Source organism: Centroberyx gerrardi, chromosome 23 (genome assembly GCF_048128805.1).
Source record: "Centroberyx gerrardi isolate f3 chromosome 23, fCenGer3.hap1.cur.20231027, whole genome shotgun sequence".
Classification (NCBI taxonomy): Eukaryota; Metazoa; Chordata; class Actinopteri; order Beryciformes; family Berycidae; genus Centroberyx; species Centroberyx gerrardi.
The window spans coordinates 21,125,790-21,152,132 of record NC_136019.1 but is presented as its reverse complement, the minus strand read 5'-3'; the positions used below and the strand labels follow the sequence as shown (position 1 = coordinate 21,152,132).

The 26,343-nt window shown below is 43.5% G+C and overlaps 1 protein-coding gene across 1 annotated transcript in view; it reads right to left on the bottom strand.

Moving 5' to 3' along the window:
- The window catches only part of adam19a (ADAM metallopeptidase domain 19a), a 123,263-nt gene that overhangs the window by 82,179 nt on the left and 14,741 nt on the right, over positions 1 to 26,343 (bottom strand). The window contains exon 2 of the mRNA XM_071926069.2: positions 18,404 to 18,483. Coding sequence (XP_071782170.1) covers positions 18,404 to 18,483 — 80 coding nt within the window. The remainder of the gene's footprint in view (positions 1 to 18,403; positions 18,484 to 26,343) is intronic.

The window sequence follows — 26,343 nt, the reverse complement described above, 5'->3', positions numbered from 1 at the left end:
ACTTGGAAGCGTTCTTAAAGCAGAGGCAGGATCTGTGTCCAAACGTCTGCATCTAATCCAGAAGGAAAGCCCACACACTGCTGCGTCCTCCGCCACATCTGCCTTGTTGATTACACCATACAACATCTGTAGGTGACGCCATCCTTGCTTCTGTTCTTTTTCTTGGTTTTTTAACTCCTACTTTTGCTAGAACGTAGGTTTCAATTGGGTAGGGTAAGGTGTAGCACTCTCCGCACCTTTAGCCCATCTGAGTCCAAATCTGATCTTGCAGGTTTTATCGTTATAATGGAGAGCAAAGGAGCAAATGTTGCCAGAAATCTGTTTGGAAGCCATTTCTAAAAATAACATCTCATCAGAAAGCGTTCAGGACTAATGTTCCCTGCAAGCTGGTAGTTTGGTGACCTACTGTAATTTCCAGTCCCAGGACATTTTGTGGATAACGGCGGGTTGGGAAGTCCTGTTCTACAACACTTTGGATCTCTTAATATGCACCTTGAAATGAACCTGGTCCAAGTGTCATTTGAACTCCAGACAGCGGTCCATCAGTGTGAAACGCTGCAGCTGCTCAACAGTGTGAGAGGAAGAAAGAGACAGAGACGTGATTGGACTCGCTGATTGTGACGGGTCGCACTCGTGAACGTCCGCCACCACTCAACTCAAAATGGCACAGCACACCGGTGTTAAGAGCAAATCATGTGCCCCCTGATAAGTAGGGTTGCTCTTATCTGGGACTCTGCTGCTAGAGTGTCTTAAAGCCTGGCAGCCGCGTGGATAAAAGGAAATGAAACCTCTTTGTGTGAAGGGTTAAAATCATTCCTTCCTTACACACTCGAGCACAGTCGGCCATGAACCGGAGGCGTGCTCCGCTGGAAGCTTTACATGTTGTGTTTATATGTTGGCTGAAGGGCTGTGCATTAGCAATAATTATTCCACAACAAAATGGAACAAAATAGGACTCTAAAATTGTGTGTGTTCAGTGTTTCCCCTAGGATGGAGTTGTAGCAGCGGAGGTGCACAAAAATTTGATTTGATACGATTGTTAAAACATCTGAGAGATCAAGCCCCAAACTGCTCCATATGTTAGATGTGGTACTCACCATGGTCAGCTGTATAGTACAGCCAAGGCTTGAATCTTGGGTTCTCCATCCACCCCAGATCAAAACCAGATTGCCTATGAGTACTCGGGCGTGCTGTAGCGGCAGCCAGTCTTGCTCTTATTGGTCCTGCTCTTTCTGGTCCTCCTACCTCTGCTCCTCCTGGTACAGCAACAGCAGCAGCAGCTGCACTTTGCTCCTCTCCTCTATGCTCCTGTCCTGCTTCTCCTTCACTTCCTCTGCTCTGGCCTCCACTCACATCTGAGCTTCCCTGCCACACTGCCTGTCCTGTCTAGTAGGAGATACAGTCAATAAAATTGTATTTGGCAACATGTAAAACCACTTAAAAACTTGGTATCTCCAAAAAATTGTGTATCCATTTGCTCCCCTTTCAAAACATTGCTGCCAGACAGCAGAGAGACCCACCTCCCCCCCCCATAACTTTACCCAACTAACCTCCTCCTCATCACCATGGTCATCACTTCTCTTTCTTCTTTTGATCAGCCAGTCTTTTAAACTCATCTGAAAATTCAAACGTGATTTGACAAACAAGCTATTAGTTTATGTGTGACCCATATCACCCACTGGGTGACCGTTTACATCCACTGGGTGTTAGCTAGCGGCTAGCTAGCTGTCATTCATTCTTCCAATTATTCATTCTTAACTGTCCTTTTTTCTAGAATTAACTTGCATCACCACACTGTTGTATTATCAAACAGTGTTAATTTACTTAAATGTAATGACATTTTCAATGATAAAATAACTTACAATTATGACGTTTCTTTAAGGGAATCCTATCCAAATAATATGTATTGGCGTATTGATGTATATATTGACAGCTTTCGCGCGTTAGTTTCTAAAGAGATAAGATGGAGCCCTCTCCTCTCCTCTCCTCCTCTCTTCTGCTCTCCTCTCCTCTCCTCCTCTCTTCTCATCTCCTCTCCTTTCCTCTCCTCTCCTCTCCTCTCTCCTCTCGTAAAAAAAAAAATAATTCAGCACGCCGCTGCTAGGTGCATATAGGGGAAACACTGGTGTTGATTTTGAATCCTTTATATTTAATATGTATGAGCCTTGTGTTAAGAGCATGCGTCATGAGCGTGAACTGGGCCACAGTTAATGCAGCGTCTGATAGCTGCACCCTCCTTTCTCCCGCTGTAAAATACACTTCTGCTGTTTTATCGTCATCCCAGGCGGAGTATTTACAAGTCTGCCTCAGTCTCTGGCTGAGCGTTAATCACTGGCCAGCGTTAGGCTGCAGTGGGGTTCACAGGATTCAGGTTTCACTCAGTCCACATGGCTGGCAAGCTTTGACCACGAGAAAGAAGCTGTGTATTTATACCTCCAAAATCTAATCGGATCCTCTACTATCTGTGGTGAATGAAGTATGAAGTTTCTGTCATGTTCTTGAGTTATTGTATCTACACAAAGACAGACAGAGACAGACGCCATCATAACGACATAATGTCCACACCATATTCTAGTGGTAGAACATAAAAAGTCAATAAAATGACTTCAAAGCTTAGCATCGACCCCAACAATGGCTGCAGCCGTTCTCCAAGCGTCGTTTTTGCGATGTTTATTCCTGTAGTCTTTCAAATAAAAGTTAGAGAGAATGGGTGGAATCAACTTCTCGTCCATTTTGCACTTGCCAGGAAGAACTATTGTTCATGAAACTAAATCACACCGGCAGGGAAACAAAGAAGTGCGGAAATCTGATTGCCCGTTGACGGCCGATGACTGTGAAAAGTTCAGCCGTGGCCAACTTTTCTCAGCCGACAAGCTTGTTGAGCGTCCGCACATCAGCTGAGTTTCCCTGGCCGCTCGGCTCTGTAGGAAACAAATGGACTTCTGCTGACTTGTTGATTGTGTTGCTCGCAGTGTGAATGCACAGCAAGAATCAATAAACACACTGTCAGCTAGAGTACGTGGACACACACTAACACAAGGCACATTTGTTGAAGGGTATACTGTACACACACTTTCAAAGAATCCAAAGAAGCCAATGACTGGTGATTCCACACTGTCTCACTGACCTTTCATCTCTGCATTGAAGCACTCATATGATGATTAGAGCATCATGCCTCAATTCCATTGAAGAGCTGGACGCCTGGCATGTCATTACCCAATTCATTTGGACGAAACCGATTATGCACGGAGGCAGTGGAGAGTATCGAGTCTGTAAATCAACTCGTGAAGGATGGGAGCCGTCTTACTATCTGAATATTTACATTAACAGAGTCTGATAATAAATGTTTTCTTCCGTTTTTCCCTTCCTGGCCCCCGAGACAATAATGAAGTATAAATTGCCTTTGTCCGTGTAAAGAAAGATCCAAATATATGCATTATGGAGAAAATAAGGGCCGGTGGATGACCTACATACAGTAAGTTACATCCTCTCCCCCCCCTGTGTGAACAGAGAGAAGAGTTTACCTCCGTCCAACTTTCTGTCAGACTCGGGATTTGATAGAGTACCGTCCCAAAATTGAATACAGAGCTATTCGTTTCTCACAGACATGCAGCCAAATGTGTTGCTCCCATCTCTCTTCTCACTTCATTTAAGTTATGATAGATTCTCACACTTGTGCGTCACAGCGAGACGGTTTACAGATTTGCATAGCCACATATGGGTTTATGCGCGCACTCGTTCGCCCGATCAGACAAATTGCAGCTCACACGAAAACACACTTTCAAATGAACGCAGGACACACACACACTTACACACAAAGAAATGAAAGTGAAATGAAAGCACTATTATCAATCTTTATCTAATCCATTCTGTGGAAACAGAAGCCGATTGTAATTACCTCCAACTCATGCTCGCTCTAAGCAAGGGCAGCGTTTACATCACTCTTCTTTACCTTTTCTTCTTTTTTGTTCCTATTCTGCATTTGAGCGTTGAATCTCAGCCAAACAATGCAAACAGCAATCAATAGCCTATCATACAAAAAGCCCTTTGGGGGGTCTCCGTTTCATTTTCAAACAATACCACCAAGGACATGGCTTGAATTAAGATGTAACGCCGGAATGTAGGCTGCTGCTTTGCAAAATCTGGCAAAGGAGGCGCAGATCTGGACTATTTTGCAACTTTCCGCTCATTTTCCGGCCAAAGAACTGCTGACAAGAAGTTTGAAAATGGCCCCAATTCTTTTTACATCTGTTCAGTGCTGTTGTCTGATCAGCCCTTCCGGTTCTCATCGAGGGACTGGGATGAAATCCAGGCCTAGTCGATACGACGACCCCAACATGAAAAGATTATCAGGCCAGATACGATGCATGCTGCAAATTTAGTTTTCGAGTTTCTGCTGGCTTCACGTTGGCTCCTAAACTTTCAGGAAAGTCACTGAAAAGCAGCATTTGGAGCCAAGCTGGACTATGGCGCGACAGACTCTGTGAGCTCTATTCCTGGCTCTGGTACTGAGCCACTCTCTTAGGCCTTGTGCAGTTGGACGCCTTCGTGGAAAAGAGGACACAAGAGATCTCCCTTCTGTTCGCCTTTGTTATTTTCAGGTCCTGGGAACCCTCTGCTCGCCGAGGCTGTTTACCGAAGACGTCGCAGACTCTCGGTTAGCGCTGCACCCAATCTGACGCTCCCCTGGCTGTCAGGACTGCTTAATATCACCCGGAGAGATCGGTCAGAAAGTGATCCAAGAAGCGAACGGGGAGAGGGATGGATGGGCAGGTGGAAACACAGAAAGATATCCCTTCGTAAATTTGTCTCCTGTTCCTACTGACAGTGTTTTGATGTTTTGCCTGTTTGTTCATGGGCAGCAACCTTTTCTCTAATGACAAGATAGATAGATCGACAAAGAGGGCGCTCATCCTGAGAATTCGATTTCTGCAGGTTGTCACAGGGAGTGTAACGGAGACAAGTCTTTCTAAAGCGAGTCTTTCTTTCTAAAAGCGCTTGTGTGTGTTTTGTGTTCCTGTGCGCCGGTGTCACTCTCCATGTCTTCGTCTGTGTGTTTACTATAGATGGTGGTCCTGTGTGTATTGGCATCTGCTTAAAGAAAAAAAAGCGCAACTGCTCACTATTCAAACTCAGAATTTCCTTTGAAAACAAGTCATCTCCCCTTTGTGCTCCTTGAAATATCCCCCAAACCCCAGCAGACTGACATCTCCCGGTTCTTTGTCGAAGATGTCTCCATATTCTAAAGAGAGCCTGATCAAAGCGGCCTCCTATTGGAACAGCACAACTGTAGACTCCCTCAGCACCGTTCAGAACGCCGACACCGCAGCGATCAAAACAAAACTCCCGGCGGATTCATCCATGCTCTTTTTTACCGCTGTGGTACATCTGTTCACGTCTCTCTCTCTCTACCTTTCTCCACCCAGAACAATTCATTATATATAAACTGTAAATCCTTTTATCACCTGAGCTGGGTTCATTTTGTTCTTTGAACGAGGGAAAAATGAGCACCAACAAAAGTGAATAACCGTGATTGCTTTTAAAAGCTTAGTTTAAGGAATTGAAGGAAATGCTGGCATTAAAGAAGACTTACTTACTTTTGATGCACTCTATATTTGGATACCTAGCACATCATTCTTCTTGATTAGAAACACATGTTGATGTTGATGTAGCTCCAAGTTCCATGCAAACAGAGTTTCATATTTTGCTTGATAGGAATGAACATTAAGTAGCAACGCAATGGAAATGGTAGAGCAAACGACTAGGAAGCTTTGAGGCCGAAGATGCGTACTTGAGTATCTGTTTGTGTGTGTCCACTCTTGAAGATGCTACCTTAAAAGTAACCAGGTTGACCTCCATCCATGATAATCATAAGGAAAACCAATCTAGCTTCCATTAATGCCGAAAACACAGTCACGGACCCCCAAATAGACCCAAATTATGGACATGAACCCCCACTTGATCTGATTTAGTCCCATAGTTTAGACTCATAGGAGAAGATTCTAGTTGTTGATTTAGTACTGAATTGTAGAACTGTCTATACTGTACATGTATGATACATTGAATGTACTTGAATGTATGATACTTTCTAGAAAATTCAATTATAGTGATGAAACTATATGAAACTATTCCTCATTTTGCTGGAGATCCCTCGGGAAACCCCCTCAAGAACGCCTGGAGGTACCTAGACCCCACTTTGACAATCACTGATCTACTCTACAGCATCAAACCCACAAGTCCCACCTCCAACAGAGGGGACAAGAACTGGGGATTTAAAAGGAAGTGATCTCAGCATTAAAAAAAAAACTATGATTGGATGTGGATTTGGACGTTGCACGACCAGCTGCAGCTGGAGACGCAGCTGTGTTGTTCCATAAGCCGTGACCGGAACTCATTGACCCGAGGGAACACCGAAACCACAAAAACAGCAGGTTCGCGGCCCAGGTGCATTGTGGTCTCGTTGCTCAAGGAAACAGAGTCGTAGGGTGAAGGACTAATAGTGTATTTCTATGGACTGTTGGAGATGTCAACGAGTTCTCGCTGTTGGATGAACCCCTGATCTGATAAACCACTGGTGACAAATGGTTCGGTAATGGATGACAGTGCAAACCATGTAAAAAATGTGACTTGTGAAAGGCATCTGCTGCTGTCAGACTTAATGATGGAGCCCCGTGCAGATAGATGACTCCAAACTCAGACCGAGGACCACGGCCCATATTTATTTCCCCAGCAAAGGGTATCGATCCAGGACAGACATGGCTGTGTCGTGTTCATTCTCACTTAACCAAAAAAAGGAAAAGCAAACTTTTTTCAAATCAGCTTTATTATCGCGGATTAGTTTGTGCATCTGGGCGCTGGTGTCGTGTGTTTGTGTCCAGATGGAGGTTTTGTGGAGATGGCTTAACAATTTATTGCTCAACAATAGTCATATGGGGAAGGAACCAGATGTACATTGGAGATGAGCAGTTCCAGCATTGCCTAACATCTCATTGTCAATCAGGCAGGAAAACAGCACAGCTGTGTCTCCAGCAGTTGGCGGGGGGGAAGGCTGGGGGTCAATTCAATTTCAGTTCAATTAATTCAGTAAGTCAATGCCATTCATATTCAAAAGTTTGAAAAACATGGACAAAAATGCCAGATATAGCCAATTGGAATCTTTGGAATGACTGGCAATCAATGCTCAATCTAGAGTAATCTGCAAAATCCTCATTTTTGAAATTGTGTCTCTATCTTTGGTGCTAAATGGTTATTGCTGTGGTATTTTTTTTTTTTTTTGATCACTTGTCAAACAAAGTGTGTCCAGTACTGTGATGTCTTTTTCCTTAGATTTTCTGTTGATGCAGTTTGAGTTTCTCTTTTCGTTGTCTGTTCAGCCATGGTGGCTATCACTGCTCATGCTAACTACCCAGTTCTTCTATTTATTCCGAACAAACCTTACTGTGAGCCAGGATTTTTCCCAGGAAAGAGCTACCAGACACCGGGTGTTTAGAACAGCAAATGGAAAAGCTTTCATGAACTGGATATAGGTTGAATCACGATTGTGTTATAGAAATCAGTGATAGTAGCAAAATGGACATTTATTTATATGAAAATGCTGCAAGGCACTCACACTGTTCTGGTGAGAGAGCTGCTCAGTGACCAACAGTAGAAATGGGCAGTGCATTCCCAGTGCGAATGTGTGTCTATGTGAAACCTTCTCTCCTGCTGTAGCTACTCCCCCAGCTCATTGCTATGAATGAGAATGTGCTCTTAGTCAACTTTCACGTTTAAATAATGTATAAAAACATGAATCTCACCTTCAGCATGCATTTTAAATTGGGTAAACTGGAGTGACTTGATAGTTAATGAAACCGCTATCCTAATTTCACTTTTTTACAGAGCTGTGGATGCGTAAGTATTCATCATAATGGGCTAATAAAATCTTGACATTTCCTCAGGCAATATTGGATATTTTCGTTCCGAGTGTACAGATATAATCAATTATCTCCCGTGCTATTCAGCCAAGAGCGGGAATCCATTCTGTCAGGTGGTGCGGTGAACAGTTCTCACCTGCCTTTTAAAAATCCTCTTGTTGTTGGAGGCACTTGAAAATGTTAAGTCACCGCAAAATCAAACAACAGTCCGCTCTCCCCGACACGAGCACTGTACCAAATGAATTCAGATTTATATAATACAATCTGGTGCTTTGAAGTGTGGCAGACTATTTTATTTATTTTTTATTTTTTCAAAATGTAATTCCTCCCCCTGAATATTTTCCAACGCTATCCCGCCCCCACACGGCCTACGTTATTGTACTGTAACGTTTCAAATTAAGACTGACAGCTTGGATTTGGGCGCAGAAATTACCGTTTCCATTTTGTTTGGGTTTTATAATGCAGAGGTCGTGACAATATGGGGTTTCAGGCGCGCAGAAACAGATGTAAAGCAACACACACACACACACACACACACACTGTAGGCACACACATCCTGTTGCTTTCAAAATCCTGACCCTGCAGCCTGACCTTGTATGATAGAGAGAGAGAGGAAGAGAGGGAAAAAGCTGGGCGGTGGAAAGTGATGAAAGCTGAATGTTGACACTTCCACTCCTCTCCTTTTGTCCTCCCTCCACACACACACACACACACACACACACACACACACCCAGCTGTCCTCTCCTGGGTTGCTGTCTGGCATTTTCCAGCTCTGTTCAATAGCCGGAGTCTTCACCCATGAAGTCCCCATGTACACATGAGCACACTTGGACACACATACTGGTTATGTACTGTATATCGTGCATGTACACACAGTTATATTTACACACACACACACACACACATGCATACACACACAGAGCAGGCTTCGATCGATATTTCGATTTTTGCTGCTGGTGGCAGTCTATATAAAGTCTGCAATGCAATTTAACTTTCTTCGCACATTTCATTTATCCATTTAATTGTTCAATAATGTTTTCTTGTTCATTTAAAGGTCTAATGTATTCCCCTACCGCTGAACAGGTATGGTGAATCACTCTGCTTCACGGAACTGCTAACCCACTTAAGAAAATGTCATTAGTATGGATTTCAGTGGAGAGTTTTAGTGTCCCATGATGCTCTAAATGCAGTTTCAGAGGCTTTTCCACCCTGACAAGAATACAATTCTGGGGGAAACTTGTCATTTTTGGGGCCTGAAAATGGCCAAATTTAAAGATAGTGAGTATCGGCATAAATATCTATCAGCAGCTGCAATACAAAAATATCGGTATGGGCCGAAAACCTGTATCGGTCAAACCCGACCACACACCGGTGGGAAGGTGGGCTTGGCAGCAATATGGATAGCGGTTTATTGCTGACTTCGCTCAACGCACATAAAGCAGAAATGCAGGCGAGCGTACAAATGCCAGATGTACACAAAGGGAAGAGAGAAAAGCGAACACAGCTACAATTAACAGACTGCAGCGCGGCTCCCTCCTGTCAGCCACAGCACAGGACAACATGATGAACAGCGTTTTGCCAGCATTCAGAACGAGTACACACATCATTTGGTTCCGTCTCCAGATCGGTGTTACGGTTTACTTTTGCTTTATTCACTTGATGGGAATGAAACATTTTTCACATGATTCTGCTCAACAAATGTTTACTTTTTTTTAGCCTGAATGCAGACTTGACACTTCAGGTAGGATGAAAGGATGAGAGATGAGAGATGAGAGAACAAACAAAAAATCTTTGGACAAAAAAAAAAAATAATCAAACGAAAAGTAGGGTACTGAACTGGCCATCTGCTATTGGCTGACCTTTGGTGCCAGGTGATGTCACCCTCTATAGAGTACAACAGGTGGTGACATCACCTGGCACCAAAGACCAGCCAATAGCAGATGGCCAGTTCAGTACCCTACTTTTCAACATTAGGTGTCAGGCTTCACCACAGATTTGGATTTGGGTTTTAGTTACTCTTTAAAGTTCACCATTGAATATCTCTAAAATATTGGTGTGTAAAGGTGTTTAGTCAACCAATGACCTTCGTTCCCCACACTCCTTTAAAAAGTACCAGAATTAGTTTAAATTCAGTGCCTTCAATCATTTGGTTAGAGTCAAATTTGTCTTGTTCTGGAACCAAAACTCCATAAGCTTTGTCTTCCACTTCCAGTTCTTTCTCTTTCTGTCATCTCTGCTTCCCCCTAACTAACATGTCGGGCCAGTGCCTGCGGCGGCAGTGATTGTCAGTCAGACTGGGTCTTGACATTTCCGAGTCTTCAAGGTCCCGGCGGATAGAAGCAACGTGGCATCACCAAAAGGCCAGGAATTGTGGGATAGCGGTGGAGGATCTCAGCAGCACCGAAGAGAGACTTCTGGCCCCTCTCTCTCTCTCTCACCCCCACCGCCACTGTCTGACTCTTTGCTAGTTTACACAATACCAAAGCGGTCACTCTTGTTGATTCAAGCAGGAAAAAAAAGGGTAGGAAGTAATCTCCTTTTTTTTCTGCCGATCGTGTATCGCAGCGATTGCATGCTACGCCTACAGCAAACGAATGCAAACGTTTCTCTTCCTCTCATCTTTTCTCTTATAAGAAAATACATGAAAAGGAGGTTTCCGGACAATTCACATGCAAAAACCTCCAACTTTCCATTCCTTGCCATCATATTGAAAATTTAACAACACGGACAGAAAGAGATTACATTTTGATTGTTGAGATATTTCAATTCCAAAATTCAAAATAATAGTCATTTGACAGTGGTTGGGCCTTTTGGACATTTTTTAGAAAAGTTTTAGAAAATATGTTCATGGTGTTTCTGCTTTAGTAGATAGTTCACAGCAGAGAAAGATAGGAAAGATGGGTAAAGGAGAGGGGGATGACATGCAACAAAGGCCAATCCATGATGTCACAGTTACATGGTAGGCCTTCTGGCCAACTGTGCCACCAGGATGCCCTACATATGTCAATTGTAATGGGAATATCTCACATACAAAAAAACAAAAAAACATGCACCAAGCATGTTTGGAGCAGTTTACTCCTTTAGTCCGGTTCTCTTCCGAGAAAACTGTGGTGCGGTTTGTTAGGAGTAAGAATTTAATCCGAACCAGCTACAGGAAACGACCCCAAAACACAAGAGTTTATGGGTAAAAGGAGACCAGCAGTTCCTCATGCTTGGAAAGCCTAGCATAACAAAGTGAAGTCTGGACTGATGCTCATATATAGCTATTTCTTCAATTACAGCAAAGAGCGAAGACAAGTCCATCATGCTTAACTAAAGTTACAGGGACTAGAGAATTAGATTTGTTTCAACTCCCCCTCCTTTTCACATGCGTATATTGGTAAGGGTTTGAAAAGTAGTTCACAGATGGTGGGGAAGGGGAAGAGAGATTCTCGAATCATGAAGAACTAAGACCTCCAAAGAAATGTTAGTGATAAAACAAGGTTCTGCAGATGTGGGGTAACGGTCAAACAGGGGAAGCTACACTAGGGGACCTACACATATAAAACACACATAAATGCACGGGCACACGCGCTCCTGAATCTTCCTCATCTCCAGCGACATGCTGAACTTTTTCGCTGAACCCTTATGAAAGCCATTCCACTTCACTTGACGGCTCAAAGTGCCCTGAATCTTCCCTTGCAAATGCATCGAGGGGAAAAATGCCAGGCAAAAGTGTGAGGAAAGTTGTAGAAAAGTTTGTCCGAGGCAGTTATGTAAGAGTCATTGGTAATGGGCGCTCAGTGCTGTTTCATGTAAGAGTGTGTGTGTGTGTGTGTGTGCGTGTTTTGGTTGTGTGTGCATTTGGGTTAGACCAATATATCATTTTGTCAATATATCCTGTGGATATGGGGCTTTTATTCAAACTTGGAATCTGGAAGTCAAATATGATGGATTTGATGCAGTTTGATTGATTATATATAGTGTACAATTGATCAATACTACACTGGTTGTCTATGGGAAGCCCTGAACTGATTCTAATGAGACATTTTGATCTGATTTTATTATTATACTGGGTTTCAATGGAGAGTTTGAGTACCTCTTGGTCTAAATACTGGTTCAGATGCTCTTCGGAAATTCTGAATACTCGTAATTTTGGGGATTTTGTTTGTTTTTCTGGCATGAAAATATCAGCACAAAATATTGTCTATTGGCAGCTCCATTCCAAAAACATTGGCATCGGCTTTCAAAAGCCATATTGGTCAAACCCTAGTGTGCATCATCAGTGTGACTGTGTGATGTGCATGCAAAAGCTCATCCGCATTAAGGCTACTTGTATGCCCCCTCCCCGCCCCCAGCTCAGCGCCGTCTGGATCAGGCATGGATCGCTTTCCATCCCCCCTGTGCGTTACCTGATCTTGCCAGGGTGAATGTCATAGCCGTCTCCCGCTTGTTTGGCGAGGTGAGAGATAATCTAATCACTAGGGAGCTAGAAAGGAGAGATGAGGTGGGGGGAGATGGGGAAGATGCTGCCGAGCTCCAGGAAGACTGGCAGATAAAAAACGAGGAGGAGGAGGATGAGGACAGAGGCCACGGTGAGTCTTTGAACTCCCCTGATAAATAACAGGAGGATCTAAACCCGAGCGCTGCGGCTGAAACAACAAATAATGATTGATGAAACCTCTGCTACTGTACGGGTGCTGCCTCTGTCTGGGAGAAGGTGACTGCTGCCGTAAAAGATGCCCAATTGATGAACTCGGTCTTTTAGTTGTTTTTCTGGCTGAACGTTGGGACGGCAGGGTGGTTAGTGAGGTCGTCCGCCAACTAGAGGGACATTCATTCCCCTGTGCAGCCCGAAGTATATTTGTGCAAGATACTTAACGTCTACCTGCTCTGGGGAGGCCGCGACCCGGGTGACCCTGCAACCCACAAGAAAAACAAAACTGTGGCTGCCTCACCTTACAACAGAGGTGCATGAACTAGGAAAAGATAAAGAGGAAGGACAAGTTCAGCTACTCTTGGAGGCCAGCACAAAAAAAACACATCTAAAACAACACTTCTACATGACAAAGAGACAATGGATCTTAAAGTGATGTTGAACTTTGGTAGTTCCTTGGGTTGTTTAGCTTCCTGGCCATGATATAACCCCAAAATCAGCAATTCTCTGTTAACTTAGGTACTACCTAAGTTCAGCATCACTTTAAATACCTTTCCTAAATGACCCTGCAACCCAACCAGAGGGAGGATATACAATTTCCACCTTGGGCACCTTGAGTTGTATATCAATTCAAATCAGAAATCAATGACGATAAGACATTACACTGTTGTGTTGTTGATGTCAAAAGTATTCTCATTCTGTAAGGACAAGTATTAAAAATGTGCCACCAACCACCGTTAATCCTCAACCTTGCCTTCTCACTGCTGTCTAATCCCTTTCCTCCGGAGCCGGTGGACTCTCATGTACTGCTGGTAACCCTCTTCGCTTCGCATAATGCTGACGCCGGCCCAACGTGCGCCGACATCCGCTCGTTAGCATGCCGGCTAGCGCAGCGTCCCCGGTATGCAAATGAGCGCATGGGCCTGAATCATCCATCGCGGTTATGTTCCTCAGCGGGCCTCCGCACTCCCGCCGCCGTGAGCATTGAGATGCGCGAGAGGCCGCCAGACGCCTTAAATGATCACTGTCAATTACACGGCGCCCGCTGCGGGGAGCCGGGCCGAGACACGCGCCGCATCATCAAGAGGAAGATGAGGAGGAGCTGACAAGGGCCTGACATGGTGCTATAGTCAGACGCTTCCAGATTTGTGCAGCGACTTTAGGGCTCCGGTGATTTCGCTTGTCCTTAAATCGTCATTATGAAAGGTCTTTCAGAAAACTTTGCTGCAAGCACAGCAGTTCTTGAACTTGGCTCTGGTCTTTAATGCATTAATGTTGAACGTTTTCATGCATAAATGCTAAATCCTTTCAGAGAACAAGTACAGATTCTGTACAAATTCGTACCAATGATGCAAAGTTCTCTCTGAATACACAGAGGATTGTGGAAGTTGAGTGAAATTTCATAGATGTGAAGCTTCATAGTAGAACTTTTACTTATTTTTACTTAAATACTGCTCAATAAAGGCATTATTTGTAGAAAAGAATATTCTCAAAAGCTGTAAACTATGATGTAGTTTGATAGTGTGCAGGCAGAGGAGTGATGGACTGACTGACCTGGATTTTCCATGGCAAAAGCTGATTTTAATCCGTCAATATTACACAATAAACTATTCTAAAAATGTGCAAAAACTTCACTAATGTTCCACTCAGTACTTTCCTTTCCAGCAACTATTTTGTCAGCCAAAGTCCTGTCTTTCCCATGGTGGTTTGCCATTTGGAGTGAGAGTCAGTTGTTTTCTGAACTCAAGAGAGAGGACTGATTCTTCTTTCTTCTTCGCTTGTTGAACGCAGGCCCAGGATAAGACTGATGACTTCTCTGAGGGGGTCACGCCTCAAGCTTTGGCTACTCTCTCTCTTCCTCTCACTCCCGCCATCCCTCCACCCCACCCACCTCTTTCTCTCTTGCCAAGGCTAGCGTCAGGCCAAGCAGGGACATCTGCTAGTGTACAGCAGGGCCCAGAGCCATGTTTCCGTGCTTAGCCGGACAGCTCCGGCCAACTCCTTGTTAACAGCGGCGGATATCACCGACATAACAAGGTCTCAGTCGCTCGGGCCTGGATGCGGGCTGCCCAGCCACGGTTACTCATCTGCACATCTGCCGCAAAATGCTTCCAGGATTTCATTTGTTTCACACGTGGTGAGGGAGAGGGAGGGCGAGCCGCATTCAGAGAGGTCTCTCTGTATGTGTATGTGTGTGTGTGTTTTATTTTTTTATTTGAACCTTTATTTGTTCAGGTATAGATGACTGAAAGTGCAATCTCTTTGTCAGCCGCACCCTGCTTCACATTCATGCAGTTCCACACATTCGCGCTGTCCCGGGAGCTGCCCAGTACAACCACAGCCAAAATGCACCCCCCCCCCCACCCCCACCCCACCCCCCCCTCCTCTTTTCCCCCCTTCTCTCTTCCCCCCTTAAGTGCCATAGGGGAATGCATGTTGAAAACATGACAGGGTTGAACATACAGAGAACTGATAAGGCATTATACTGTTCTCCCTGTGGGCTTGCGAATGCAGATTAAAGAGATCACCCAGTTGCCAACGGTGACCGATGTGTTCCAGAAACAAGCAGCGTTCGGAGACGGCATAAACAACAACGGCGGTGTTAACTAAAGCAATGCGAACCCTCCTTGTGACAACAGTGAGCAGAGGCAGTGACAAACTCATAGTCTAACTGACAACATGACTCAAACCTGTGGCTGTGCAGAATCAACATAATGATCGCCGCTTTTCTACGCTCGCTTTATTCAGTTCTATTCTCCATTCCACTTGCACAAAGATCCAGTCCAATTTTGTTTCTGAATAAAACTTGAGACACCTCATGCTGCCACACACTGGAAGTCAGACATTCAGCTTAAAGGAATACACAAGTTATAGAATATACAAGTTTTTGGTAGATTATTCCATTGGTCAACTTCAATTTTAACTGATGAGAACATAGACACTAAACTCATCCATGGGTCCCCGGTTGATCATTGGCTCTGGTGCTCCATAATAACACTTTAGCATACACTATGTTGAGTGATAGCAGGTCATTAGCATTTTTTCAAGTAAGTAAGCTGACCTTTGACTAATAAAAAGTTATTAGTGTTTTTTTATTATATGACCTATAGTAGGGCTGTACCGAATAGTTCAAAGCTTCGAAGCTTCATTCATAACGTTGACATTCGAATTTTAAATCAACATTCGAATGCTGCACACTGCGCAGCTTTTTTTTTTGCACGTCTATTAATTCTGTTTAAACCAATGATGTATACCATATTTCTGCACAGTTGCAGATAAAGATTAGGCTACACTAATATTATAGTATTATACTATTATAGTAAATTACTTAAGTAAGTCGTTACCGAGTATGGACGAGGAAGGAGTCGTCGAGGTGAACGAAATGAGCGAAATTCAGGATTACCTGAATGACAAAACCAAGGTAGATTCCAGGCCAATGACATGGTGGAAGAAAAACGTTGAATGCTACCCAAAACTTGCGGTGACCGCTAGATAACAGTTACATACTTGGCATCCCAGCGACGTCAACTCCCGCTGAGAGAATTTTTTCCAAGTCAGGATTCATTGTGAGCAAAGCACTTCTACCAGACCATGTCAACAAGCTGATATTCCTGGCCCACAACCTGAAAAGAGTTAGCAAGTCCTAGACCACTGGGAACAGTAGCCTCTCTTTTGGTAAGCTAAGGCTACAGTAGTTTTGTTTGTGACATTGTTTATTGTTACCTAGGTTACAGCCCCCGTCCTGTGCACAACGAGTGAGTGTCGGTCACACCGAACTTCTAGTCACTGGACTGTTCAGACTTTAATTTGAAATGTTCTGATTTTGTGTCAAAGTCAAGGATCTTTGGCTATTCCTATATATTAATATCTTCTGGCTGAAATTCCACTTTTCCTGATGTTTCCACATATTCTCTTTGTTTTGTTGGGTGCGTACGCCGTAAATCTACATATGGGTACCTGACTATTAAGACAGACTTGAAAAATTGTGAATATATCTTTGTTTTAACATATTTGGTTTAAGTCAGCTTGCAAAAGTCATTTTCATTGTTTATTGCCATTTCTGTCGTAGCATAATGTTGCTATAAGCCTAAGGGCACGATTATTATTTCATCATTATTTTATGCCCTTATTGGATTATTCTACATGTATTTATGTTGACGAAACTGACGAGTTATATTCATTAAAGAAAGTTGATTTAATAAAAAAAAGACTAACTCATATTTAATCCGATGAATCACTTTATTCAAATTGAGGATTTCTTTTTTTTTTTATGATGACATCATAAAATATGATGGCAGACATTCGAAGCTTCATTCGAAAACCTCAATAGAAGCTTCGAATGTAAAAAAATGATATTCGGTACAGCCCTAACCTATAGATTAATAAATTCAAAAAATTACACAGTCAAGGGGGTTAAGTCAATATAACTTACATAGCCAGGTTTATTTTTGGAACTATTTCTGGTGAGCAAATACGTATTCATCCACTGCACAGTTATTTTTAGCTGTAAACAGTCTCCCATCACCCATCACTCTCCTATGAAAACAAAACAAGTCATGTTTCAAGTGTCATAACATCAGAGACCTTCCCACAGGAAAAGTAATCCCTGCTAGTTCAAAATATGACCTTATTTTTTAAACATAAAAAAATGACTTACCATTTGACTTTAGAGCTGCTATAAATTCTTATTTTGTCACGTAAAATGACATAATGCTAGTGGCCTACCATAACTCAACATAGTGTATGCTGAAGTGTTAGCATGGAGCATCAGAGTCAATGATCTGCCGGGGACACATGGATGATTTTAGCATCTATGTTCTCATTACTTATGGCAAATCTACCAAAAACTAGCTATATCATTAGCACTGTCTAGGTCCTCCTGCTCTCCACCTGATAGGGAACTTCTGAGGACGGTTTGACAAACTAAAAAACACACTCCACAGCAAATGTCCTGCTGTTAATCTTGTGTGGAATCTGCTGTGCTAAGTTGGAACTGCCCAGTTCTTTTGACTGCTGGTGAATTAGCAACACCGGTGTAGAACTCCTTCCCTCCTCATCATTTTTCTAAAGGGCACATATTCTTTTATCTCATCGTCCTCCCACCTGTGTGTGTGTGTGTGTGTGTGTGTGTGTGTGTGCGTGTGTGCGCGTGACCGTGGGGGAGGTTGTGTAGGATGAGGCGGTCTGCGGGCTGGAAATGAGGGCAGTAAAAAGCCTCCATATCAATAACCACATCACACAGTCAAGCGGCCCCTCCGGATACGACTACAAAAACCACAAGAATAGACGTCCTTCGTTCATCCACAAAAACCAGACTGTGACAAAGCCGGGGTTTCACAAAATGCATCTCGGAGCTAAGACCGCCTTTGCTATGAGGAACGCTTAAGACTCCCAATTACCACAGGAATTTTTAGAGCTCCCGATAACTGTATTAGACGCAATTAGGGAATTGTTTCATTGCGTACACAAGCCCAAAGACGCACTCCAATGTATGCATTTCACCAGAGGGGTAAGGGGTCAGAGGTCACATACATTGCTGCTTTGAAATGAAGAATTTGATTTACAAACATTACTGAAAACATTTTCATGCATACTTGTGTGGAATCTGATCAAAATGTCAATAAATATGTAATCAAACTGCATCATATCCATCATATCAGAGGTGAACCACACTGATTGATATCTGATTGTTGAAGAAAGGTCAAGATCGGCCCCATATACTGGTCTAACCCTAGTTGATGGAAATGTAAACCAATAGACGGAAGCAGTGTTAGAGTTGCTTTTGAGGGACCAGGACTGGGAACAGAGCACCGCTGAAACGAAGGTCACAGAAAGGGATGATGGGATATCTGACCTGCGTCGAGGTGCCGGCCTCCCTCTTGGTCCGGTCTTGAGAAAGCCACTGCACCGTCACTGTCCTTCCCCTCTGCAGCCCTGCAGGACACAAAGCACAGGGAAGGTTAATGAGATGCAGACTCCAAGATTAACATTGCACATGAGGTCAACATGAGCTCTGAGGGTGTTTTTATGTAGGTGATTTTTATCAGGTAACACACAGGATGAGCAATGGCGGTAAAATCGACAGGGTCAACTTATCATCAAGAGGTACAACTGGTAATAGCTGCCCGTCCAAACAGGCTTACAAATGCATGTGTATTGTGACCTATAGTCTTGCCAAAGCTTCAGCGCAGGAGGACTAGCAGCGATTATTACATTACTATGGTAGTTAAAGATAAATGCAATTAATTAAATGTCTTTTATGCAGTTTAATTCCCTAATTAGTTGCCTCTCTGATTTGTACTCTAAGCAATTTCTTCTGCAAAACCCAGGCTGCAAAAACTCATGCTGACAGAGACTCTCTAGTGCCAACAGTTCAAGGGCTGCAGTTGCAGAATACAGTATGAAATCTCAAGTTAATTACTGTCTTTTTCTCATACCTACGCAAATGACAATGGCCAAACAATCACCACCAACCCAACTTCAAAAAAGCAAATTAAAAATCAAAACAAATATGCCAAGACTAAGAGACAAATGTGCCTTTTTTCTGGTTCTGTCCTCGCATTTCTCTCACAGGGTTGATTGCAGTGAATGCAGCAATGCGGTTACGTAGAATAATGGCTTCGTTTTCACCGAGCAAGGATCTCAACATGACTAGATTACCTCAGATGAATCATGGGCTGACTCTAAATTGACAAAAACACTTCTCGGGAAGTTGAATTTAAATGGAGTGATTCATACACGTCGGCCCGAGCCGGCTGTACATTCTATCACAGATAACGTTGTAACATCACCATTTCGCTTTGGCAGGAAAGCAATGAACTGAGCGGACTCGGGGATTTTCAGGACTTTAATTCCAACTCCAGGGAACATTTAGCTGATATCATCTGTAAGACAGAACAAGATGCAATATAAGGCTGGATCGTAATAGACTTATTAAGACCTTAGTCTCAGGTTTATCCAGTCTGAATCATTTCCGCTTCCTCCGTCTCCCCCATGCTGACACACTCCCTCACACACAAGAATACGCAATGAGTTGACCACCCACAGTACAAGGTAGCGAGAATACTTTTTTAATGATCTCCTTTAACCCGCGCGCCAAACGAATGACAGAAGCCGCTGGATAAAGTTTTTAAATCAGGGGGCCAACAAGGAATGTCTAGGAAACTCTCTAGTTTACTCTCCCTAAGCCAATGAGGAGAATTAATGATCAGCTAAGGGCAACACAAATGGGCATCAAGCCTCTCAGCACGAGGACAGCAGCGGCTGTGTGTTGTTGTCTTCGTCAATCCTACCTAGAGCATTGCATCCACCCTTCTCCGGCTTTTGGCTGCCACATAGGGCCCAATCAACCTGCACCGAGCTGCTAATGAGGAGCCAGACAGAGAAACACAGAAATAAGAGCATTATCACCGCTCTGCATGACAATAACTGTGCGAGCAGCGCTGCGGTGAATGTGAAATACAGATTGTTGGGCAGCAGAGAGAGATGAAGTGGCTGGGGTCAAGAACGAGATGGAGGAAGGGATGATATAGATGGATCCAAGTGTACAGGGAGTGTGAGGGCCTCCCGCTCTGGCATTATAACTGCTTTTAGTATTCCTAATGCAAGTCTTCTTGACACGCATTTAAAGGGCCGTGAATCAATCTACGACTTCTATCGACCTCTGGCGACCAAGGAATTGCAACATCGACAGATCTCTGGCAAAGCTTACGGTGGCCTGGACCTGACAGAAATAAAGTTTTTGTTGCAAAACAACGGGCCGGAAAGTGAGTTTGGAAAGCCAGAAATCTCAGCACCTGGCAAAGTAATCATCAAGTCATTGGTATTGATCCACAACCGTATCAACCCCCTGCAGATATGTTATGGTCATTTAGTGCGACAGGGCACTTAAAATCGTACTTAAAGGATAATTCCAGTTATTTTCAACCTGGGCTTTATTTTCCTAGTTTTTGCCATCATGACGATTGATTGTCTTCAAAATTTCATCGCTTACTTCGCTGTAGTTTTATGTAGCTTCAGATCGCAGAGAGTGCTACTCTCTGCTGACAAAGCAGTCTCCAATAGTCAAACCCAAAAAGTGATTAAATTACGTCCTTTCAACACAACACCCACACTGCAATGGGGCCTGCCTACATCCAATTTTATGATTATCCATTGCCTGAAACCTATTTACAAGTAGGATATATGGGATTTTTTGCAGGCTCTGATATCTCCCAACTATATGGAATTGAAGGAATTGAGGAAGTGTGTCAACACGAGCGGTAAACAAAGCAGGGAATCCACAGATGTTGGCAGTCCAAGGTATTAAAAATCTAAATTATCACACTACCGCACTGTATTCATACTAATACAATCAACCGTACTTACAGAAAGCGAGAAATATCTGCTGTAATTCATTTATGGTTTATTTTAAATTCATAAATACAAATGATTTTGGATGTGGACGCGCCAACGAGTAAAACACATTCTTTCAAGCTGAAGCAACAAAACCCTGTTCTTCCATTACTTCCAATATGACATGAAGCAGAAGACTGGCAGCCAGCAGATAAACAAAGAAGCATGTGAGCAATGCTAAAAAGTATCAAAAGGACTATTATAACTGAAATGTCATGTGATGATTGTTCAATAACAGCTGTGTAACAGCAGTTGTGAGTGTTACTGTGTTGAAAGTACATGTTTTTTTATGCTTTTTGGGTTAGACTGTTGAGATTGTGTTGGAGAGCAGCGCCCCCTGTGAACTACAGGTACATAAGGATCTACAGTAGGGCTGTCAATTTCACCTAAATGGTATAATTTACATGCATTCTAAACAGATAGATATTATATCCGGAGTGAACAATGTGCGATCTTTCCGTTATTCCATTTTTTGAAAGATTTGAGTTCTGCTGAATCTTGTCTTTTACTGAGGGGAATCCAAATACCTTCCAAACATCGCTTGGAAGAGTTAGGATGAGGAGTAATAACTCCTCGTCAGGCTGGGTGTTTTCTGCCACAATGCAAGCATGTGTGCTAAAAACAAACTATAGGGAGCCAGTGATGCGATCAGTTCAATCAGCTGTAAAAAAAAAAATTTTAAAAAGAAAAAAGCTGTAAAAAAATGAAAAAAGAAATTATCATTTAATGCCCCTTCAACATACTGTATGTTCATTCACTGACTCAGAAATGTAGTTTTGAAACACCATGTCTCCATTGGGCGCAATTAAGTGGTGCCGAGAGCCGATTGTGCCAAAGCCGAGAACACAAAACTGAACCCCCTACTGAGCAAGACTGCTCTTTCTGCCGTTTACCCTTTTAGCTAGCGAGTGACTGGGCTGAGAGCCCACAGAGAAGGTCCATCACACTGCTTTAACAATAGCGCCCAGCGAGCGGGCCTCATAAGACGCCGCAGGCCTCTTCCATGTTCTTGTCACATATGCTCCTAAAAAGGCATCAAAATCCTCGCGGCGCTCACAAAGGGACTCGTCACCCACTCTGTTTTGTAATCCATTAGGCGTCATTGTCGAGTACGCTCATTGTGCAATCCGCATAGCTAAATAACACCTCCACACAGGCTCCGCAGTGGCTTTGTAAGCCGTGCAATCTGCTGTGCTGTGTGCTCCATATCAAAAACTCACCCGTGAGGCGAATTTGACTTTTGAAATAAAATTCTGATAGCCTTGTTTCTTCGGGGCGGGGAGGATCAAATGCTTTCCCCCCTGAGCTAAGGTCACCAATTAATAGCTGATAAGACTGAAAGGAATCCATAAAATGTCAGCGGTGCTTCGCCTATAACTGCTAGAGGCGGGGAGGGGGGAAAACATTTCCGTGACATTTGAGGCTTTCGGAATAGGGTTCAGGCTAAATAATGAGTGGAGCGGGGCTGAACGGAACAGAAGCGGTCTATGGTTGCTTGGGTTGGGAGATCCCGCTTTCTCCCTCTTCGGGAACACGTCTGACACACCGGAATCATCTGGAGCTCTACTCTCCTCCCACGATGCACTCCTCCTCCCAAACGCCCACCTCCCGCACATGGCCCGGAGAACAGATACGTCCGCACAGCTGCAGCCTCGATCCACTTGAGCTAATGTGAGAAATGATGGTTATTGCGGTGTCCATTTTGAGCTGATAAAGAGTGCAATAACGCCAAAGATGCGGCATCGATCCGACTTTTGGGTACGAATGGCAGTGAGTTACTCAATTTGTCTCAGGCGGATGTTTTTTTCTGCTGAGTAGAAAAGAGCGCTGTGGCCAGATACAGTAGTCTGTGTTAGTTTTATACACAGCTGCTATTACACACTGCCCATAGTGAAAAGCTTCAAACGAAAAACTGCAAAATAGGATTAAAAGCTGCCTTGCAAATTTCCTCTAACTCTAACTGAGATTGAGTATGAAAAATCACATGTTATCTGGCTGTGCACAGCGCAGGCCAAATTCCCTAACCCCTCACAGCTGTTGACACATTTCCCAAGGAAATGTTTGAAGCTTCAGAGCATCTCGAGTCTTGTTTGGTATTAAGCCGTACATTTTTTTTTTTTCAAAATAGAGTGAGTGTTTGGGGGGGTGGGGGGTGGGCGTTGCGCAGCGCCCAGGAAACATGAACCTCTGTATTCAATATTCATTCAGTGCCAAAGTCAACAAATGACACGGCGGTCCGGGCGTCTCCATGTTTACGGCGCCCGCTCCTCTCTGCGGAAAACATTAAGGCTTGGCTAATAGCTACGGCGGAGGCATTAGAAGGTGGAGGGGATGAGGTCCTCCATCACGCCGCTCCGCCGAGAATGATCGAACGCAGCCAGACGAGGCTTCGGGGCGGTTAATAAACACCGGGCGGATGCAACACCCAACCTCCACGTCGACAAATCACAGCTGTCCTTTGGTTCGCTTCGCCCCGGCTGCCACACTTCCAGAGAGTCTCTAGTGAGGCTTTTCAATTACAAAATGTGCGTGTGTACATGTGTGCTGGCTAAGCCGATCTTCCCCATTCTGCAGAGGAAGAATGAGGAGGCGGTGGATGGATGGATGGATGCGTGGATGGACGGATGGGAGAGGATAAGGAGAGGGAAAAAGGATGAGAGGGGCCGCTCCTCCAGCCTAGATCCTAAACCGCATTCCCCAGTTTAGCAGAGAGCTCATTGGATACACCGTCTTATCCACCCGCTCAAACGCCAACCTCGGGGCATCCGTTCACAGTCAGAGAGAGAGATAGAGCGCTCTGCAGTAAATGATCTTTTAAACGCTTCCTTTCATGTCTTGTTCCTCGCCCTCCTCTCCTCCTTGTCTCCTATTACAGCTGTGTTAGTGCAGCGGGATAGTTTTTATGTCTCCGCGCGTGGAAGACGGAGAGGGCCCGCGGAGTCATTTCGGAAAGTTTTTCCACAACGTTACGACCTCTGCGAGCGCTCCGAGGCAGAGGGAGACGGACGAGTTGGACGAACTTCGAGAGAGAGGGAGAGCGGAGCGCGTCTTCCAAAAAACGGCCGCCCCCGGGTCCAGAGAAAATCAATTTATGTTTAAGAAGGTGTTATATTCCATACAGTGAATTTTTCAGCTCCTCCGGTATGAATTTGACAAGTTGGGTAGCTCCGCAAACTTAAAAACTCACGATGGGAAAGTGTTTAGAGGTGAAGCTCAGCCTCTCAAAGAATAGCGACCCACTTTGCTAGATTTAAAATCCACATCGGAAATGGAGCGCCGCTCTGAACCCTGTTGAACTATCTGAGGCAAAACATTGACAAAACCGGAGGGCTTATAACAGAATGCACTATGTAATGTAATACACCTTGGACTAGTGGGAGTCATTAAGGAAAGTGCCCAGCTGATTAGGGGGAATGTCTTTGCTTTCTCATGCCCATTCTGAACCTCTGCTTTCAGGTTTGACTGAATGGAGCCAAAAGATGTCAAATGTGAGGACTTCATGGATGGATGGATGGATGGATAGATATATTTGTTTTTCTTAAATACTGAAATGAAAATGTGGGACAGGATGTAATAAGTAGTGTGTTATTGAAGCATATATAGGACATCTCTCCTTCACCATTATTTCCCTGTGTGCTTCCTGTAAAGATACCCAAAGTATGAGTCAGACCTCATTAGTTTTGGATTTTGTCTCCATCTGTCTTACTAAGTGGTTATTGCTGTGCTATTTTTTTGATTATTTTATTTCCATTTTTGGGGCTAAGTGCTCATTGCTGCGGTGTTTCTGCACTGCACCTGTCAATCAAACAGTGTGGGCGGAGCTTGGAGTTTCTCTCTTCTTTGTCTGTTCAGCCATGGTGGCTATCACTGCTCATGCTAACTACCCAGTTCTTATGCCAAAATTTGTATCCCCTAAGGAAATTATCGCAAGGAAAATGCACTTAATAAATGACAAACTAATGTTTAGCCTGACAACTTGTTTCTAGAATCAATAGACACTTGTGGTTTAATAATAAGATCACAAACAAGGGCGATCTCCATTCATTGTGAGGCATCTAGCTAGGTTACGTTCAGTAGGTTACTGTCATTGTTGGTAAATGTTTTTAAAACGTTTTACTATTTGAAAAGCCAGTGATAGTAAAACAATCCACAAAAATTGAAAAGATGTTATTTTCTTCCCTGGTGTGAAATCAAGACACACCACCAAGGGAAACACATTTTGTAGGGGAAACATATTTTGGCACAACACGAGGAACAGCTACCCAACACCGTTTAGAACAGCAAATATAAAAGCTTTCATGAGGTTGAATCACTATTGTAATGTGTCAGTTGGTGATAGAGAGTAGCAAAACGGTCATTTATTTATATGAAAAGATCAGAAATTTGAGACACTGGAGTATACTCGATAACTGTACATGGCTTGACAAACAAAAACAGAGTTTTTAGTCAAATGAGGAACATTTTTAGTTAGATTAGATGAGATTAACTGAAACTTCAATGATCCCCGAGAGGAAACCGAGTCATTGAAGCAGCAAAGAGTAGAATATAGATAAGAATAAGACTAACAGAGGATGATTGAAGATAATACAAGTAATTAGAACAATCGAACATCTTGAGAATACTCCAGCAAATAAAGAAATACATGATACATGATTGCAGTTTTAATTGACGCAGGGGTTCCTATTCATTTCCTCCGCCTAGTTTAGACACCTCAGCGACCCAGGAGAAAATTGTGAAACTTCAAATAACTCCGGAAAAGGAGTGAAGCGCTCTGAGAGAAAAAATCTTTATTTCCACACTATCGGTTTCACATTGTTTCAAGCAATTTTTTTTTTCTGGCTGAAGTTTCCGACCGTTTATTCAATAGGAATTTAGTCCATGTGATTCATCCCTAATTCTAAGATGCTTAAAGCGCAAAATCGGTTGCATCCCGGCTACGCTTTCTATGTTCGCTGGAAGCTTAATAGTGTCCGAGGATTAGAGAACACAAAATTAGCTGGGAAATCATTTACATTTCAAAAGGCCCAAATCGCCTTGATTTTGCTGTAAATAGGCTAAAAACAGTTCGATTATTGCCACATAGGAATGCTTTCTAATACTTGCAGTGACAAGTATACAAGACCAACCTGTGTTTTTGCAACTTAGACTATCCTCTCCTCTTTATCTAGAGACCACAGCCACAACAAACAGGGTTTTGACTTGAAAAGCATGCGTCAATAGCAGAGTGGCACTGAAAAACATAAATACACGCTATTACCATAAAAAGCATAAGTAAAAAACGTTGCTTTTCCGTCTGTGTGGAAGCACTTCCCTCACTTTTCCTCACCGCGGGTCCCTGAAGAAAACGCTCCCCCCCACTTCGGTTTCACTGACAGGAATGGACTTGGACAGTGCAGATTG